The following is a 20,732-nucleotide window of genomic DNA, read 5'->3' as shown; positions in this document are numbered from 1 at the left end:
CACACACACACACACACACACACACACACACACACACACACACACACCCCTTAGCAATGAGCATATCTAGCACCCAAATTTTCTTCTAATTATCACTTTCCACTAAAATGAATCAGGGCTCCTTAGAGAAATGGCTAAACCAAGGACTAGAGTAGGAAAAGTACATGAGGTTGGTAAATATAAAAGACTCCCCCCCCCCACCTTTCCGTAATTTCTTTAAGAGAAAATTGACTGTTTAAAGCAAAAGTAGTAACAATGCAATGTGGGGTTTATGATATATATAATTAAAATGTATGATAACCAGAGTGCAAGGATGAGAGAGCAGAAATAGAAATAGAAGTGTATTATTCGAAGATTCAAATACAATATGGGAAGTTGAAGACAGACTGTTACAATTTACAATGTATAATGTAAGCTCTAGAGCTGAGTTCTTAACCAGGGCAATTGTGCTCTCCCTTTTGCCCCTGGATATTTGGTAATCACTAGAGACATTTTTTATTGTTATGACAGGAGGGTGTGCTACTGGTATCTAGTAGGTAAAAGCCAGGAATGCTGCTGAACATCCTATAATGCACAAGTCAGCCCCTCATAACAAAAAATTATCTGGTCCAAAATGTCCATATGTGGAGGTTGAGAACCCTACCCTAAGCAATTATTAAAAAAGAACAAAAAAGTAGAGCTAGTAAGCCAATGTGTAAGAGATAAAATAGAATCCTTTTTCTTAAAAAACTCAATAAATCCAAAAGAAGACAGTAAAATGGGAGAAAAGAAAGCAAAGAATACAGAAAACAAATAAAAAACAATTATTAAGATAGTAGACCTAAACTCAATCATATTGATAATTATATCGAATATAAATGGACTAAACACTTCAATTAAAAGGCAAAGATGGTCAGAATGGATAAAAAAGTAAGCCCTGACTATACAATGTTCATAAGAGATGTATTTTAAATACAAAGGCAAAGATGGGTTAAAAGTAAACAGATGAAAAATATGATGCAAACCCTAATTATGAGAAAGCTGGAGTAGCTACATTAATATCAGAAAAGGTAAACACCAAAATAAGGAGTACTGAGAGAAAAAGAGCAATGTTTCATAATAAAAAGGAAGTCAATTCATCAAGAATATACAACAATGTTTCATAATAAAAAGGAAGTCAACTCATCAAGAATATACAACAATCCTAAACGTGCATACACCTAATAACAGAGCTCAAAATACATGTGACAACAACCGACAAAGGGAAAAATGTACAAACCCACAATTACAGCTGGAGGTTTTTACACTCCTCTCAATAACTGATACTACAAATAGACGCCACCCAAAAAAGGAAAATTTGATCAATTTGTCTTTTGTGGTTGTGTCAAAAGAATTTAGAAGCCAACTTGAAGAGGCTCCCACTGCAACAGATTGGACAATTTGAGCACCAAAAGAATATTTGTGATGGATTGACAGACATCAGAAATCTTAATGATATGGGGAACAAAAATCTTATTGGTCACTGAACCATCTCATTATCTGAAAACATATAAATAAACAGAAATAATTCCTGTATGAACTGTACCTCAGGATAACCCATGGTAGTAAGTTAAAGTTCTTTAAGAATTCCAGCTAATAAATGAAGAAAATGAAGATAAAATTCATTTTGCAACTACCAATAAAATAATGATCTAGGGAAAGATTACCATTAGCTATAAAAACATTTGGTAATACTTATATCTACCGATTAATGTTAATATCATTAGAGACCAGACATGTGCCTCCTAAAACGATGCACAGGAAGTACACTTAAATACACTTATCGAACGTTCATTCCCCATATCTCCAAAAACAATCAGACTTGAATCTGATCAAGTTTCTTGATTTAACTACCAGTTTTATGGAAATATAAACAGGAGAGGGGCTTCCCTGGTAGCACAGCGGTTAAGAATCCGTCTGCCAATACAGGGGACATGGGTTTGAGCCCTGGTCCGGGAAGATCCCACATGCCGTGGAGCAACTAAGCCCGTGCGCCACAACTACTGAGCCTGCGCTCTAGAGCCCGTGAGCCACAACTACTGAAGCCCACATGCCTAGAGCCCGTGCTCCATAACAAGAGAAGCCTGCGCACCTCAAGGAAGAGTAGCCCCTGCTCGCCACAACCAGAGAAAAGCCCGTGTGCAGCAACAAAGACCCAATGCAGCCAAAAATAAAATAAATAAAATAAAATAAATAAATTTAATAAAAAAATAATAAATAGGAGAACTTGTTAAACCATGGGAATTAAAATCAGCAAAACCCAGACTACGGGAAACTCTCAGGAAAAATGACTGATTTCTTCAACAAATAATTTGAAAAGAAAAGAAAAAAACAGAAGAGGGACCCATGAGTTAAAAAAGATATAACCATATCAATGTGTGGACCTTATTTAGATCTTACTTTTAAAAAATTCTTTTATGACATAATCAAGGAAATTTGGATACTAACTAAATATTTTATTATATGAAGAAACTGTTAAAAATTCTAGATGTGATAGTGGTATTGTGAGTTTTGATACATACTGAAGTATTTATAACTGAAATTATATGATATTTGGGATTTGCTTCAAAATATTCCGGGTCACTGATGTGTAGAGGAAAATAGCAGGTACAGATGAAACAAGACTGATGATGTGTTGCTCATCCTTGAAGCTGGGTAATGGGTACAATGAGGGTTCATTTTACTATTCTATCCACTTATGTGTTTGGAATTTTCCATAATAAAAAAGAAAATTTCAGTTATCCTGTTTCGTGGATGACCAATTCAGAATAAGCATTCTAATTGGTAGAATTTAAGACTTCCTGTATGAGCCAACCATACACAATCCCCCTACTCCCTACCTCTGGAACCATCTCTACACTTATAAACATGGAGTTAGCCACGAAGTTATTGCTACTAAGACTCTTCCCCCTCTATGACCAGCTGCCCCTATAAGACTAACCAGAGACAGATACATCAGCTCTAAAACAGTCTGTCTCTAGTCCCCAACAGAAGCAGACACTGAATGCCCTTGTCCCCTAGGTACCCACACAAGAGCTGCTAAAGAAGCCCTGCAGTCAGAATCACAACTGCAGTTTATATATTACCACTTCCACTAACATTTACCTTTTTAAAAGAAAATGGCTTAATTTCCTTAGCACTTATATCTAAATTAAATATCTCAAACAAAACCCCAAAATAATCATATAGTTTCCTTGAGTATCTACATTCAGATAGTTTACTTTTACATCTTTCATGCTGTATTGAATTTATGAGAAATCTTTGAGATGTCTAGCTCCCCTAAAATGACGTAGGACTCAAAGAGATATAGGATGCTAAGAAACAAAGGAGAAAATAGGGAAGTCATAAGTTCCCAAGAGATTCAGAAGATAGTTGGAGAAATATAAGAATGAAAACCAGAAGCATGGAATATTCATTTTGCTTAAAAATATTTCGATAGTAACTAAGAGAGATACCCCTCTTATCTCAAATAATAACAATTTCCTTGGAAGAACAGTAATCCTTCTACTACAGCAACACTTTGGCAAACTGTGTGATGAGCACTAGAAGGGAACAACTATCAATGGATGACAACTTTGATACAGGGGTCAGTCAGGTGAGGAAACAGGTGGTCTTTCCTTCTCTCATCACCTTGAAATTTTGAAATGGTGAATTTGGATCATGTTTGCAACCAACATTTATACAGATTTTCTATATAAAAATTATTTCTATTTTTAATAATACTATGTTGTAGTTTACTGCTGTACAAACAGAAAGGCTGGAATGGTTTATTTAAATTACTTAAGGTAACAAATAAAAGAAAATTTCAAGCCTACTATTTCCTATCATTGACTGAGACATTAAATGGGTATTGGAAACAGAAAACGACAGATGCTCTCACATTCAACCAGTTAGACCTGCAGAATGAATGAATACTGACTGCATCCGCATCTATGTAACCTCTTCCTTGCTAACAGTTATATGGAACACACTAAAATTACTAAAGCAATTATGAAAAACACTGTTTGCCTATTTGAGTGCCTGCATCACCACTAGTTCATAAACTAGGATATTTCCAAGTCTCAGCCTATCTTAAGCTATATATTGTGCAAGTAAAATTCAATGAAAACGAACACTAAATACTGTTCTATATTGCTTCTGTGCTCCCTTTGAAAGACTACAACCATGGCTATGAATTCTGTATTATAAATGGCTCCCTCTGATTCCCATCTTAAGACTTACCAACACTATAAAAAGAAAATTCTGACAGTGTGCTATCTGCTCTTTATATGAGAGGAAAACAAAGATTTGGAAGAGAGCTCAAGTGATTTAAGCTAACATGGAACTGAGGTTTCCACATTTCCTTTCCTCTGCTATTAAGCAGCAATTGTCCTTCAGTTCAGCCTCAGTTCCTCTCAATACTTTCCATCATCCTCCCATACAGAAAAATTTAGAAGCCTGAAGAAAAGGTGAATGGCATGTCCTTGAAATCATCCTCTTCCCCCTACTTCTTATCATTGGGTAACTTACTTTGAAGAGGTTGTAGGTTGTATATTTAATGTTTCTTCTGAAAAAACCTATAGTAAAATAATTTCAAGTTCCTCACTTAAAATTTTCATTATATTACAGATATTTGTATATGCCTTTGAAATTTGTGGTGACAAGATTTAACCTACATAATTGCCTAGGTGACTAGGTACTGTGCATTTGAAAAAAAAAACTCAAAGTAAGGATATTAATGTAAGGAAACTGAGTAACCCACTATCTTGACATTCTCAAACTAGGGGAGGGAAAGTGGTAATCTCTGATATAACAGATGGTACCTTCACACCCAAAGCATACAAACACACCCACAAAGTCTTCTTCAAAATTCCCACACCCTAATGTTCATTGCAGCATTGTTTACAATAGCCAAGACATGGAAGCAACCTAAATGCAACCTAAATTCGTCAACAGAGGAATGGATAAAGAAGATGTGGTACATATATACAATGGAATATTACTCAGCCATAAAGAAGAATGAAATAATGCCATTTGCAGCAACATGGATGGATCTAGAGATTTTCATACTGAGTGAAGTAAGTCAGGCAGAGAAAGACAAATATCATATGATATCACTCATGTGGAATCTAATTTTAAAAAAAAAAATACAAATGAACTTATTTACAAAACAGAAAGAGACTTACAGATACCGAAAACAAACTTATGGTTACCAAAGGGGAAACGTTGCGGGGAGGGATAAATCAGGAGCTTGGGATGAACATACACACACTACTATATATAAAATAGGTAACCAGCAAGGACCTACTGTATAGCACAGGGAACTCTGTGATATTCTGTGATAACCTATATGAGAAAAGAATCTAAAAATGAATGAATATATGCATATGTATAACTGAATCACTTTGCTCTATACCTGAAACTAACACAACACTGTAAATCAACTATACTCCAATAAAATTAAAATATTTAAAAAGAAAGAAATTCCCATAAACACAGGGACAGAATTACCTGATGAATTACCACTTACCTTGTGCTACTGTTGACATGACCACAGATGGTGTGGAAGAAACCACAGCTGTTACTGCAACTGTATTAGGAATAGGTGATGGTGTAGAACTGCTGCTGCCACTGCTGCTACTACTGACCAGAGAGGACTGTGAAGCAGTTATAACCACTGGCGGCTTCTGAGTTGTGGAAGCAATGACTGATGTTGGTACAAGCTTAGTGACTGCTGCATAGTTATGGGATTTGGAGAGAATGTTGGGCACGAAGGTTGAACTTGGTGATGTGGTCACTATAATAACCTAAGGAAGATAAAATAAGTTATTTTCATGTACCTACCATACTACTAATGTATCTAGACTCACAGTTACATACAATTTAAAAATAGCTTATGAAACATGATGAAGCAATTCAAGAAAAAGAAATTTACAACTAAAAATATACAAAAGCTCTCCTTTACTAGTAATCATCAAAATGTATTTAAAAGAAACAATTTTTACCAACCAAACATTTTAATAGACAATATTCAATGCTGTACAAGATCAAGTAAAGTAAGCATTTCAATATACTGCTTAGGGAGTATAAATTGGCACAATTTTTCTAGAAAATAATTTGGATAGTCATTCATTTATAAATATTTGTTGAGCATCTACTATGTGCCAGGCATGGTTCTAGAGGCTGAGGATAGTGGAATGAACAAAACAGACAAAGTTCTTATTTTCATGGAGCTACATTCCAGTAAGGGGAGAAAAACAATAAACAAATAAAAAAGTAAATATATGTCATGTAGAGATAAATGGAAGAGACAATAAAGCAGGGCAGGAAATAAAAGAAAATGGAAGTGGTGCATGATTTTTTATAAAACATTCAATGAAGATCTCTCTGATAAGGTGACAACTAAGCAGAAACTAGAAGTAGGGGTTGATCCATGTTGCTACCTAGAGGAAGAGCATCCAATGGAAGCAGGAGTAGCAAATACAAAGCCCCTGAGGCAGAAGCAAGCTTGGTATGTTCAAGAAACCTCTAGGACCCTAATGAACGGGATTGAAATTTATAAGGTAGAGAGCAGTAGGAGACAGATTTAGCAAAGTAATGGGGGACTAGGTGGTGTAAGATCTTGTTGATAGCATATCAACATGTTATGACGAAAATGGCACTTTATCTCTGTGGTCTTCCTTCCAAAAACCTATAACCTTAGTCTAATCATGAGAAAAACATGAGATAAATTGCAGTAGTGGGGCATCCTACAAAATACTTGACTAGTAATCCTCAAAACTGTCAAGGTCATCAAACACAAGGAAGTTTGAGAAACTTTCACAGCCAAGAGGAGCCTAAGGAGACATGACAAGAAAATATAATGTGGTATCCTGGAACAGAGAAAGACAATAGGTAAAAACTAAACAAATCTGAATAAACCATGGACTTTAGTTAATATTAATGCATCAATATCGGTTCATTAATTGTAACAAATGTACCATACTAATATAAATTGTTTAGAACAGGGGACACTGAATACAGGGTATATGAGAACTCTCTGTACTATCTTTTCAATTTTCCTATAAATCCAAAACTGTTCTAAAAAATAAAGTACTTTTAAAAAAGCATTACTTGATCTGCTAGGTGAAAAGTACAGCAGGGCAGAGACAGTAGAAACAGGCAGACAAATTAGGAGGCTCTTTCAATGACCAAAATGTTTGTGGTAGAACTGATGAAAAGTGAACAGATTCTGAATATATTTAAAGGTAAAACCAACAGGATTTGCTCATAGATACACAGAATGGAGGAAAAAAGCGGCAGGAAAGAGACTTCAAGGTTAGCCAGTATGACTAGAAAAGTGTAGATGATACGGGACAAAGCATTTCAGACGGAGAGAACAGGATGGGGCAAAGGACCTAAGGTAGGAATTAGCTTGATGTATTTGAAAACAGAAAAGAGAACCAGTATAGCAAAAGCATATAGGGTAAAGAGGGGTTGCAAAAGTAAGCAGAGTCCAGATCAAATTTGTAAACCAGAGTAAAGAATCTAAGTTTTATACTAAGTATAATGGGAAGCCATGAGAGGATTTTAAGTAAGGAAACAACAAAACTTGATTTATATTTTAAAAGATCATTCTAGCTGCTATGTGGTAAGAGGTAAGAGCAGAAGCAGTGAAACTAGTAAAGAAGCCACTGCAGTAGACTAGGCAAGAAATGGTAGAGGCTGGTTGGACTGGGGTGTTAGTAGTCAAAATAAAGAGAAGTGATCAGATTCAGATTATCTTAAGAGGTAGAGTCAACAGGACTTGATGTATGGAAATGGCAGGGTTGAGGAAAAGAACAGAAACAAGATTAGCTCCTAGAGCTAATACACATTGGCCTATTTAAATCTCCCAACAATCCTATGACAGAGATACTATTATTATCCCCATTTTACAGCTGAGAACACAAAAATTACTTATAAATCCGTAGTATCAGTTTTATTCTGGGCAAGTATAATGGTAGTTTAATGATACCCCCAAACAACACAGAGTGTCTTCTTCCTCTTTCACCAAAATTATTTTCACCTACCTAGGAGAGAAAATTGTTTTGAAAAATCCAAACAATTTAAGGGGGAAATTCTTTTGCATTTTTGTACCAGTCCTAAAGAAGTTCTGAAATTAAATCAGTCAGTCAAACTTACTGAGTATGTCTGTACTCAGTATTGACATCTCAAAGAAGCTTTGATTATATCATCATAATGATATATTTCAGTGTTAGAGAATTCTAAGTATGTGTCCATTACTTTAAGGAGTTTGTTGATTATCTGAGGAGTCAAGAGAGACATACAAGTCTTGACCAGCAAACACCTCTATAGAGTTGACCAGCATACTTCTACATAGACTCAACCAGTAAACACATATATAGCACTATTACAAACACAACCATCAGCCATCATATAAACCGAGAAGTAGACTAATATGGCAAAAAGACCAGAAGTTAAGAGTCAAATGAACCTGAGCTGAATCCTGCCTCTGCCACTAACAAATGGCAGGGCCCTGGACATGTTAAAATCTCTGGGTTCCAATTTTCATCTATAAAATAGGGATAATAATACCTACCTTGCAAATCATTATAAGGATTAAATGAGATAATGATGTGAAGCATCTAACATAGTGCTAGGCACATAGCAGGTGGTCAATATTTGGCAGTTCACAAATGGTACTTATTAGTATCTTGTTATTACTACTTAATAAATGTTAGAAGGATATCAGTAAAGGTGTTATAGATCAAATCAAACTGGAAATTTATTTTAATGTACTCTATTTTTGTTTCATTAAAAAATTTTATATATCTTTTTCCCAAATTCTGATACCCTTGAGAATCCAAAGAGCTCACAGTTACTAGCACAGCCAAGCCAATTAAGAGTAGTAATAGCAAGTAGGTTTCATATTTGCCAATTCTGAACTAATAGTAGTGCCTTCCTAGAGTACAGTTTTTATAAGGACTCTGTGACACAGCTGAGGATTCACCAAGGCTTGGCAGGAAAGTAGGCCACAGTTAATAAACAATCTCTGTCATGGGTAGGGAAGGGGAAGCATTCACACTTGGGTCAAACATTTGCAATTTTAGAACTAGAGTATGCATGTAGACTTCTAACATTAAGACAATAACTTCAGCAAAATAAATCTAGAGTCTTTGAGAGCACGTTTTAGGTTACAGGTACAAATGATAAAACATATTTTGAGATTTCAGTCTACAAACTAATTTCTGATCTGAAAAGGGGTTATCCAAAATTAGAGATCCACCTTGAAGAAAATTTACTTGCACTTTAGTTACATGTTACAACAAGGGAAACAAAGGGATTTTGAAACCAAGTGAACCAAACAGTGTTTATTCAGGCCATAATTCAAATTACTGACCTTCTAGCACTCACAAAAACTCCTTAAGAGTGCTGGGACTTGCACCCTAAGGATAAAATGAAAAATATCAATCAAGCATGTGAAAGCATAAAGCTATATTCTGTTGCTTTGTTTATATAAGTGTTGTACCAATGTTATACTCAAAATGAAGGCACCACATTAACACAGGTGGAAATTTGTCTACCCTGAAAATATATGACCTACTTGAATTTGAATCAAGTCCACAAATTCATAAGTAATTATACTTAATGTAAAAGTAACTTTAACTAAAGTAATTTCCTAAGTTGACTTCCATATGATTTGTGAGAAATCCAAGGTGAATGTATAATGGCAACAGCCTTACAGAGATTTCAAAAAAAATCCAATTATCCAGCAAAAGGAAAACAAAAAACACACAAAAAATCCCAAAAAATATCTATTAGTCCTACCCACACTCAGTTTGTCCAAGAAATAACAAAAGTAATGGCACTGAGTACACATGAAGTAAGAGTACAGTTTTATATCTAGAACATAATAGATACTTAGCAAATATTTGTGGAATGAATGAGTCTTTTTTTTTTTTTTCTTTTTCTTTTTTGTGGTATGCGGGCCTCTCACTGTTGTGGCCTCTCCCGTTGTGGAGCACAGGCTCCGGATGCGCAGGCTCAGCGGCCATGGCTCACGGGCCCAGCCGCTCCGCGGCATGTGGGATCTTCCCGGACCGGGGCACGAACCCGTGTCCCCTGCATCGGCAGGCGGACTCTCAACCACTGCGCCACCAGGGAAGCCCTGAATGAGTCTTATTTTTAATTTAATTTGTTTTAAATGTTTATTTTTTAAACACAGTAGGACAAATCTAAGGTTCTGAGCCTGGAATCTCATGGTATGACTCATATATGACTTTGGAGATAAATATGTCCTCTTATGAGCATTACAAGTCTGACAATCTCAACCATCCACTCTCAACTGACAATTCAGAAGAAAAGAAAAAATTAAAATATGGTAACGTCAGTGAATCAAAAAAAAAAGTTCACCAATTTCACTTACAGGTGAGCCCCCATCTACTACAAGTATTTTTACATAGGTCAACTAAGAAGATTGGAAAGTTAATAATGTTAGGTGACATTTACTGAACACTCATCATAAGCACTATGTTAAGCACTTTCCATGAATCATCTCATTTAATTATCTAGTAAGCACTATTATTATCTTTGTTTTATAAGGAAGCTGAGGCTCAAGAGAGGTGGAGAGCCAGTACTGGAACCAGATATACTTATTCATTTATTCATTCATTCATTCAACAAATATTAGTCAACACCTATTGCATGTCAGGCACTGTTCTAAACATTACGGAATAGTAATGAATAAGACAAAGTCTCTACCTTCAGTAATTTATACTCTATGGGAGAAATAGGAAATAAATAAATATAATGTCAACTAGTTATAAGCAAAACAGAATAAGGAAATAAAAGGACATGGATTTGAGATGGGTACTCTTTTAGCTATAACTTTGCTGCATTATTTTCTCAAATATCAAATTAAAAGAGAAGATGAGAAGGGGGAGAAGAGAGAAGAATTACTGATAAAATAGATCCAGCAAAGAAGGTAGTAAAAAATTACAAAAGTAGATTTAAAAATTCTTAGAGTATAGCAGGCTGAAGACACCTAATATACAGCTTGCCCAGAAAGCAATATTATAATAATATATAAAAATTGATATTCAGAAAGATTACCTTGGAGCCATTAAATACAAAAATTATGTTCAGTGTAACATTTAAGAAATCACCAAAAATAGTCAATTTCTATATATTAAGGGGTAAGCTTCAGTGAACTGATAAATTCATTATTTGGAACAGCACATTCTCAACACTGCAATTAATTTTTATTTTTAAAGTTCACTGACTTCACTTATAGGTTTACCCCTTCTATTAAAATATTTTTATATAGGTCTACCAAAGAAGACTGGAAAGTTCATAAAGTTAGGTAACACTGCTTTCCATAAAATACCTCCAAGGGAAGGGACCTAACATTTTCTGAGTACATACATCATGCTGTACTTTAAAATACCCAATCCCATTTAATCCTCACGACAGCCTTATAAAATTGGCATTACTCTCATCTCACAGATGGGTAAACAGATTTAGAAAGACTAATTTATCTCAGGTCATACTGGAAGAACTGAGGTTCTAATCCAGGCCTCTTTGACTAAAAAAATTCTTACTTGATTTTAACACTAAACTATAATGCCTCATCCTAAGACTGAAGCTAGAATTATATTACACAGATCAACTCACTGTCATTTCTAGTTTGTTAAGAAAATTGTAATTTTTTTATATATTATATAATGACATATTTCCAAGAAACTCAAGGAGTTTCTTTAAATGAAAATTATCATGAACCTGAAGATTTAAAAGTAGGAAAGACCGTCTATTGAAAACAAGAATTCATCTCTACTCCTTCCCCAAAATCCCTCTAAAACAGTATGAAGGGATTTTTTAGAAGAGGCACATAAACCCATAAGGTCAAAATGGAAAGGAGACAATAGCTATCAACTTCTGGAAAGTGGAAAACAAACAGACAAGTAGTAACTGATCAAGCATATTCAAGAAAGTGGAAACCTAAGACAGCAAACAGAAGAAAAAACAAGACAGCTTTCAGAGAACCACAGAAAGACTCAGTAATTTGAGAACACCAGATACTTCTGAAGTGGGGATAAAAGTGGGACTAAAAAGATGTAAATTAGTTGAAAATCTGTTTAAGCAGCATTAAGATCCCCAGCTATCCTCCCTTATCCTCAAGGAAGACTTAAAACTTATTCTCTTGAGGGAGAGATTGAATCCAAAGGAATCTGATGATACCAGGCAGAGGCAGGTAGGTGCTATGCTGAAAACAGAGAGGTTAGGTAAAGTCTATATACTGAATGATGAGACTATCCAGCCCACTCCTTGCCTTTACTCCCAAAATACTAGCAGACAGGCTTACTACTGTAGGCAAAAGACTGGAAGATTCTTCTCTGAGCAAACTGTCCAGTCCATGAAAAAGCCCTAATGAGAATGACAACTGGTGGAGGTAAAGGGGTGGCGGGTGTTCATCAACAAAACAGCCCAGCTAGCTCAACCTACAATGAAAGTCAGCATGTCCCACCCTACACACAGAGCCTTCTGTCAGCTTTTAGTGTCCGTTTCCACAACCAGCATTTAAGGAAACTGAAATGGAAGAGATAAAATGAAAAAATAAAAGAAATTTACAGGTAAGAGAGAAAACATGAAAGAAGAAAACATCAAAAAAAATTATCATGAATATCATCAGAAAAGAGAACATAGTGACTATGAAAGAGCAGGATACTATTTTAAAAAAAAAGAAAGAAAGAAACTTTCAGAAAACCAGACAGAGTTACTAGAAATTTAAAATAGGATAGCAAAAATGAAAAATTCCAGAGAAGTAATGAAGGATAAAGTTAAAAGATAAAGAAAATAATACTTACAGAGCATTTACTATGTGCTAGGCTCTGTTCTACTGGTTTGTATTTATTATCTCATTTATTTACACCCCAAAACCCTATAAAATAGATATATTATTTTCCCTATTTTACAAGAGAAAAACTTAGGTCTAGAGTTTAGTTTTCCCAAAGTCACATAGCTAGTAAGTAGCATAAAATGGGATTCAAATTCAGGAAGTCTAGTTCTAAAATCCAGGCTTTTAACTACTATACTACAGTAGAAAAAGCAAACAAATGGAAATTGGGAGTGAGAAAGACTGAAAAATTAAAGGATCAATCTAGTCATTCAACATCCAGAATAACAGGTGATCCAAAAAGAGAGGACAGAGAAAAATCAAAGAAATAATTCAAGAAATTTCCCAGAATGGAAGGATATGAGTGTTATTCTATGAGTGTTATTCTAGAATAACAGGGGCCACTGAGTATGTAACCCAATGGATAAAATAAAGACCCACACCAAGGAAAATTACCTTGAACTTTCAGAACTCTGACTTCTCCCAAGAGAAAAAGAGGATCTGGAATTAGAATGGCATTACTGGGCTTCTCAAAAGCAATACTGGAAGCCAACAGCCCATGAAGCAATACCTTCAAAATTCTCAAGGAAAATGACTTCTCACCTAGAATACTTACCTAGTTAAACTTACATCAAAACAGTAGGAGGGTAGAATAAAGAAATTTTCAGTCTACCATACAAGGTCTTAAAAACTTTACTTTCCATCCCACCCATATACCAAGAAGCTACTGGAAGATATGCTCCAGTAAATCAGTAAATAAACCAAGAAAGAGGAAGATCAGAATGAAAGTGAAGGGAGATCTCGGACACAGAGGTATATAACAAGCCTAGGGTACCATCAGCATCCAGATCAGTGTGGCAAGTAGAGGGCTCTAATAACAAAATTGACAGAATACTGATGATTTGAACATACTGACAGAAGAGTTTAGAAATGAATTAATGATAGCATTTAAGAATTAAAAAGAAGATAACAATTATTCACTTAATCATATCCTTCCTTTCATCTATGAAACACCTAACTCTGACAACTTCATTACTCTGGCAATATAAGAACTAAGTTCCTAAAGGTAAAGTTATCCAAATACAGGCTGAAAGAATCCTTTATATTTTAATTATTTCCCAAATGGAATCACAATGGTAAAATATAATGAAAGTCTTAGAAGATCTGCTAGCTGTGTCATATTAGGCAAGTCATTTGGCATCTCTGAGCCTCATATACAAAAATATACACAAAAAGTGAAATAATAATACCTAACCCAAAGCTTTATGTGCAGAATTAAAGAAAGAGATGTGAACATTCCCACCATAATGCCAAGCACATAGTAAGCACTCAGTGCATGTTTGTTAAATCTGAATCATATTGACTGAAAGAGATAAAAACAGCAATTGGCAGACAGACTCCCTCCACCACGTACCTTCTGTGTTGTTGTGTTTGTTGTCTGTGTTGATGGCTTGGTGAAGGTTATTTTCACAGGAGACATGTGGGGTGGTAAGGAGTTGGCAATGCTCTGCATGATGTTGCTCATCTTAGGACTGCCACTCACAGGTACAGTGATCGTCTTTGAGACCGGAACAACAGCCTTTGGAACTTCCTTTAGGACAACGGGGGAGGAGCTAGAAGAGTTTGTTCGCCTTCGTTTTCTGGGTTTTTCATCTTCATCTGAACAGCTAACACCTGTAAGGCAGTGACAATATTGCTACATTTATAGCAATATAACCTTGTATTTTATACTTTATTTTTAAATCATTGCATCATCAGTCATCCTTGACCTCTCCCTTTGACTCATGCCCAATCAGACAGTAAGTTCTATCAATCCTCCCTCAGGGAAGCTGTCTCTGAATGCCTTCCCTTTTTTCTTTAACCCTATGGCCATGTCAGGCCTTCTTATCTTCTGCCTGTATTTTAGCGACAACCTCCTAAAAGGTGTACGTGCTTCTAATCTCTCCACTTCCATTCTACCCTTCATCCTACTACCAGCTATAAAAATCTCACACATCTAATAAAGCCAATGCCCTGCCTCAAATCCTTTAGTAGTTTTTATCTCCCTACAAGATGAGGCACAAAAATCATTTCTTTATCATTCAAGGTCCCATATCTTTCTAAGAACACAATACCCTATTCCACCCACCTTATCCTGGCACACTAAACTGCTCACCATTCCCCAAAGCCACCTTATCACATATTCTATCCATCTGGAGTCTCTATATACTACTGTTCTTTGGGGAACACCACATACATTCAATGACCTCTTCATCATCCAGCAATCATGATCCTGCAAGCCATCTCCTCGGTGAAGCTTTCCCTTACTCCTCTAAGCAAAGCGAATTCATGTCTCCTCTGAGCTTATAAAGCACTTTGTACATTCTCTTCTGTATCACTTACCCCATGGTAATGTGGCTGTCAGTCTGCACATCTCCTGTTATTAAGGGGCTCCCAAAGGACAATGACTAAGTCTTATCGGTTTGTTTCCCTGGTATAGTGTCTTGCACATATGAAGTTAGGTGAATGTATAATTATATCTCAAACTAATGTTGCCTGTGTGACTTCTGAGAATGAAACAATAAACTTCCTGTTACTTCAAACTATATATTGTGTGAAATGGTTTCTTCATGTTTGGAATTCACTTTCAACATTTAAAAAAACAATTAAAAAATAGACCTCTATGGTTATTTTAAAAGATCATCTTGGCTAAATCCACAGAAATCTGATATAAACTTAATATTCCCAGATTCTTAGTTTTTTCTTAATGCACTAAAGCCTCAACTGTTTTTGTACTTTTTTAAAAAATCAAGTGAGAAACATAAAACCTTGCAATATACATAGGAAATCTCTATAAAGCAGACATTTAAAAAATGACTCATGGAATTGGTAATAAAACATAACTCCTTATACCCTCAATTTTTAAACCCTAAGCAAGACTGAAAATGACCTAAAATCATTTGTCTAAAACAGCTAAGTCCATCTCTAAAAGCTACAAAGAAATCAAGTTTATAACTATACTGAGAAAAATGAAAGTCAAATATTAATGATCTCCAGTTGATACCAAAAGCAAATCAATACTGACATAACAGACATTAAAAAAAAAAAATGAACTGGACATTAAACTGCTTCACAGCGTAGAATCAAAGGGGTTAAAAATTGCAAATAAATTTCAAAAAATTACAGTCAACTAGAAATATGAAAGGACTCTCTAGAATGCTTCACTGAATTTAACAGTTGAATGATATGGTACAAAAATAATTTTTTAAAACACTACAAAGATTACATTATAGGAGTAAACACTACATAAATGACATAAGCACATTCCTTTAGTTTCTATTCACATTTCTATTCCATGAAAACCAAAACAAGTGAATCTTAGAGTATAGCACTGTTCAAGGCAGATTCCCCACAGAAAACAAAAAAGAAGTAATTTCTCAACCCCCAGAACTGATTAAAAAGCAATATATACCTAGTTACATGTAAAGAAAGGAATTCTTTACAACCTTCAAAAACTAACCACTGCTAATAGCCAGTGGACCAATGAATTAATCAGGAAGGCAGATCTAATCAGAGCCTATGCTGCAGCTTTTAGTCAAGATGGCCCTGATAACACCGAGAGTATCACTTACTTTTGACATAAACAGTACTTCCACTTGGCAAGACAACTACATTGGAGGCAGGACTGGCAGGTCTTGGAGACTTAACCGTTGCTATGCTGCCACTTGGAACAGGGGTAGAGGTTGGGGTTGACGTGGTACTTGTGTAGGAATAGCAAACCACTACTGAAGGAACGATAAAAAAGTCTGCTGTTAACTTTCACCAAAACTGTCCATGCATACAGTAAAATTATTTTTTTTCTGCAGGCCAATTTTAACACTTTTATATAATCAGAAGTTAGAGGCCAGTACTAGGTTAAAACGTATTAATAAGCTTTCCTGAAAATCATCACTTAACTAGGTTTCCCCCAAGTATTTCGCAGCTGTCTACAGGTGACACTGACAATGGAGAAGAGGACAGTTACAAAGAAACCAAGTTTAAAACTGAGAAAAATGAAAATCATTTTTCCTTCATGGCAGGAGTTGGACAAAAAGCATATACTTGTATTCTTTTTTAATACTAATAGCAGCATCAGTGATGGAGTGATGGATAATTTTTCCCTAACCATAGCAATTTCCAACTTGGCTCCTGGAGAGAAACAAGGTAAGTTTCTTTTATCATAAACAACTCACTAGTCACTTGCCATCTAAGCAGTGCAATAATAACTAAGGTAATGACAACATCATATTTCAATTTATTGAATAACAACAAGCAGAAGTAGCTCATAGGCACTATTTACTGAGTACCATACATTATGCTAAATCCTTTCCATATATTATCACTAATTCTCACAACACTACATCCTCATTTTAAAGATGAGGAACCCAAGGCTCACAGAAGCTAAAAAGACTTGCTGGAGGTCACAAAGCAAAGAAATGGCAAACTAGGATTCAAACATAGATTAGACTATTGAAAATTCTATATTCTTTCCAGTGAACCAGAGAGGTGGTAAACAGAAAAGACAAAAGTCGGAAGAGAAGAAAGATAGCTCTCCTGCAACAAAGAAAACAGGAACTCAGTGGAGGCCAAGTTTGCACACTGATAACTGTCTCTCCCTAAATATAGCTTCCTTCCGTGTAAAACAGAGTCTGGCACGTATGAAAGGAATGTCTCTTCTGCTCCACAACCCATTGCTAGTCAAGAAAAGACAATTCTGCAAAGTAATCTGACAACTGCATTATTTTCAGGGTCATTTTCATGTAACACCAAACTAAGCTACCGAAGTCAACCCAAACATGCGCTCTCAAATTTAATATTACTCTTGGTGACCTCAGGAGACTCCAAGGATTTTTAAAGCATGTATCAATTATTAGATTAAATAACAATAAGAAAGCCATCCCCATCGGCCACGTAACCCCTAACAGATTCAGCACATTGACTGGAACAGAGAAGCAGCATATACCACTGATTCCAGAAGACAAAAACAGAGCTTTATTTTCTAAAGAATCAGTTCAGCATCTTTCTTCAGCAGATAAATGACTTCTATCATCTTATTAATTTTCCATGTCACCTGTTAAGGCCTCTTATCCACTTCTAACAAGACACGCTCATATGAAAAAATTCATTCCAAGAAGGCTTTTGGCAATTTTGTGATTAATATAATCCACACTTTGAACAAAAGGGATATTTAATTTTGGCTGAGACTAAAAACTTGGCAGTTTCTCGTTTCAGAACAAGTGTTGCTCATTATGTTTCACAACTTTTAAACACTGGACAAAAACAGATGAAAAATAAGACAACTTTTCTTGAAGAATCTGAGAAAAGTCATTTCTACACACAGAACTATTTCTCTACTCACCTTCCTTGCTTCCTGTTTCTGCAGGCACTGGAAGAGATGCATTGTGCTGGATAGCTGCATTGGCAACAGCATTAGCTGTTACAGTGAAGGCAGTTTGGGGAACCAGCCGAGGCATCAGGGGTACCAATCGACGACCTTCAATGGACCATTCTGAAGAGCTATTAGGTCCAGACATACTAAACAAAAAAGAAAACACTGCTACAAGAGTTCTCAATTGCTAAAAATGAAGCAAATATATACACTCAAATATAACTTTTTAAATTAGAAAAAGTGCCCTGAGTGAACAGGAGAGGCTTTATTTTAAGCAAGCAAGATCAAAATTATGAATAATAATCAGAATTCAAGGAATTTCACACACACTTAGATTTTTACACATTTTATTCCATAATCTGAATCTTATAATGAACATAATTGAAACTATGAAAAACTGTCCCATGCCTTTTAAATAAATATCAACATTATTTTCATTAGTTTAAATCTGGTATTGCTAACGAAAACTAGTATTTCTACTAACTTTTAGAACTTAATGTTATAATTAAGCTAAAAAGGTAAAAAGTACTCATTATTTCAAAAATCAGATTTTCCTGAATAATTAAGGGTGGAATTCATTGAACTTTTGTAAAATTATCCTAACTGCCTGCATGGCCAGAGGTTCTAAGGCTTTCAAACAAGGGAAACTGAGGCAGTAAACGAGGGAGACTAGGTACTGGGGGATAGAAGGGAGCTGTATATATCACTGCATGTGTCACTGACAGTGTGTTATATTACTAACCTTCCTGTTAAAAAAAGTATACTAGATGTGAGGACACTGCAAGAAACCTGCCACTACTTTAATTTTACTTATTTATACCATTCTTCACTCTAAGGAATGTTTGAGGCAATTGAACTCTACCCCTAAGCAGACATTATTATCAGTTTTACTCAATTTCTTGAGCAAATTTTATCCTAGGAATCCAAACAGAGGTTGAAATATGAAAAGACAGTTGTTCACTTCCCTTGGCTTGGCTCCACAAAAGGTAGTGGTATCATTTTTCCTGACTAATGATTAGTGTCGAGGTTTAAAATTCACCCAGAATCAATCAATCAATCAACCTCTTCACTAAGTCAGAAGTATTTCTGCATCTTTTTCAAAACCAAAGATTCTACAACCCAACCTAGAGTTTGAGATTCTGTAGGTCCACTGATTCTTCAAATTTAGATAGAGTACACAAAAGCCCTTGTTAGTGGATAGTGGAATAATGATGATGATGGTAATGATGAAAATTAACATCAATTAGCACTTAGTATATGTAGGGCATTGTTCTAAACATTTTACATGTATTAACTCATACAATTCTTTCAATCTTATGAAATTGGTAATATAATTATCTCCATTTTTAAGATGGGAAAACTGAATTACCAAGAGGTTAAATAACTTGCTTATGGTCACACAGCTACTAAATGTCTCCTTCAACAAGCATACATCATGCTACTGAAAACAACTGCCACATCACAAGTGGAAGGTATAAAAATTTTCAGATGTGTTTTGTCTAACTTTTGCCTTTGAATTATACTAAGTGGGCACTGCTGTCTAATCACTAGTAACTTTCACTGAATGGAACAAATAAATTACTTTACAACTTGAGAAGAATTTACACTCAGTCAAGAAAGGAATTTCTAGGAGTTGATGAATTCAATAGAGTTACAGTGGGAAATCTGCAAATTCCTTCATGGTATAACATAGTCCTACCTAAGACATGGGAAAGAGGGATTCTTACCCCAATAACCCTCACAAATTTGTTATCACACAATCTCCAATTGATGCTAGTTCTGAAACAAAATTCGTACAAACAAGAAAGAGAGACAGAAACAGACCTATTGCTAATTGTCAAAGGAAAAAATTCTAAAAGCTATTCAGCATTTTCTTGGCTTACTCCTAGTTTGCTATCATTTTATTAGAATATCACTACTAAATTTGCTTGGTGAGAGTTTACCATACAAATAAAGTGATGTCTACACTTACCTGGTACATTGTTAAATGGTGGCAGAAATTATGGAAGATTAATAATTTAAAATACATGAATATATATGCTATTGAAAGGACAGAATTTGCAGTGCAAAAGATACAACTGCAACTTTTAGAAAGATCTATAAATCTTCCAAATTTCTACTCAGGCAAACACATTCAAACTTTTTTTAAGTGAATGAAAAATTAAACATCATGTTAGAATTAGATCAAAATTCCTATTTTGCTTACTAATGAGGGTGTATATATGCATTAGTTGCACAAATCATCTAGATAGAATTTTACAGGTTTCTGTAAACATCTTATTCCAGGGCTTTCCTGAGATTCCTAAATTTCAAAGAACTCCTCTCTATTTATACTAAATATAGCAAGGGAGGGTGGAAACCTGGCTCCAGCCCCTTTTCTGAGAAGTCTAACAAGATACTAGTGGAACTACCTTGGCCCTCTCATCCTTTGGTATGCAGCGCACCAGCATGAAA

The 20,732-nt window shown here is 35.3% G+C and overlaps 1 protein-coding gene across 13 annotated transcripts in view; it reads right to left on the bottom strand.

The window, feature by feature from the left end:
• The window catches only part of EMSY (EMSY transcriptional repressor, BRCA2 interacting), an 81,281-nt gene that overhangs the window by 49,157 nt on the left and 11,392 nt on the right, over positions 1 to 20,732 (bottom strand). For 11 of the 13 annotated variants that reach the window (XR_003428071.1, XM_027083451.1, XM_027083452.1 and 8 more), the window contains 4 exons: positions 18,249 to 18,424; positions 16,483 to 16,635; positions 14,286 to 14,545; positions 5,528 to 5,804 (listed from right to left, as the gene is read on the bottom strand). Coding sequence is in view for 12 of the 13 variants with exons in the window: in XM_027083451.1 (XP_026939252.1) it covers positions 5,528 to 5,804; positions 14,286 to 14,545; positions 16,483 to 16,635; positions 18,249 to 18,424 (866 nt within the window). In the remaining variant the exon portion in view is untranslated. The remainder of the gene's footprint in view (positions 1 to 5,527; positions 5,805 to 14,285; positions 14,546 to 16,482; positions 16,636 to 18,248; positions 18,425 to 20,732) is intronic. The other 2 variants (XM_027083444.1, XM_027083447.1) reach the window with 1 other exon arrangement.

The sequence above is a fragment of the Aethalodelphis obliquidens genome, unplaced genomic scaffold (genome assembly GCF_003676395.1).
Source record: "Aethalodelphis obliquidens isolate GAN/ISIS:26980383/991018 unplaced genomic scaffold, ASM367639v1 scaffold50, whole genome shotgun sequence".
NCBI classification, from domain to species: domain Eukaryota; kingdom Metazoa; phylum Chordata; class Mammalia; order Artiodactyla; family Delphinidae; genus Aethalodelphis; species Aethalodelphis obliquidens.
This window is presented reverse-complemented; position numbering and strand designations above follow the sequence as displayed.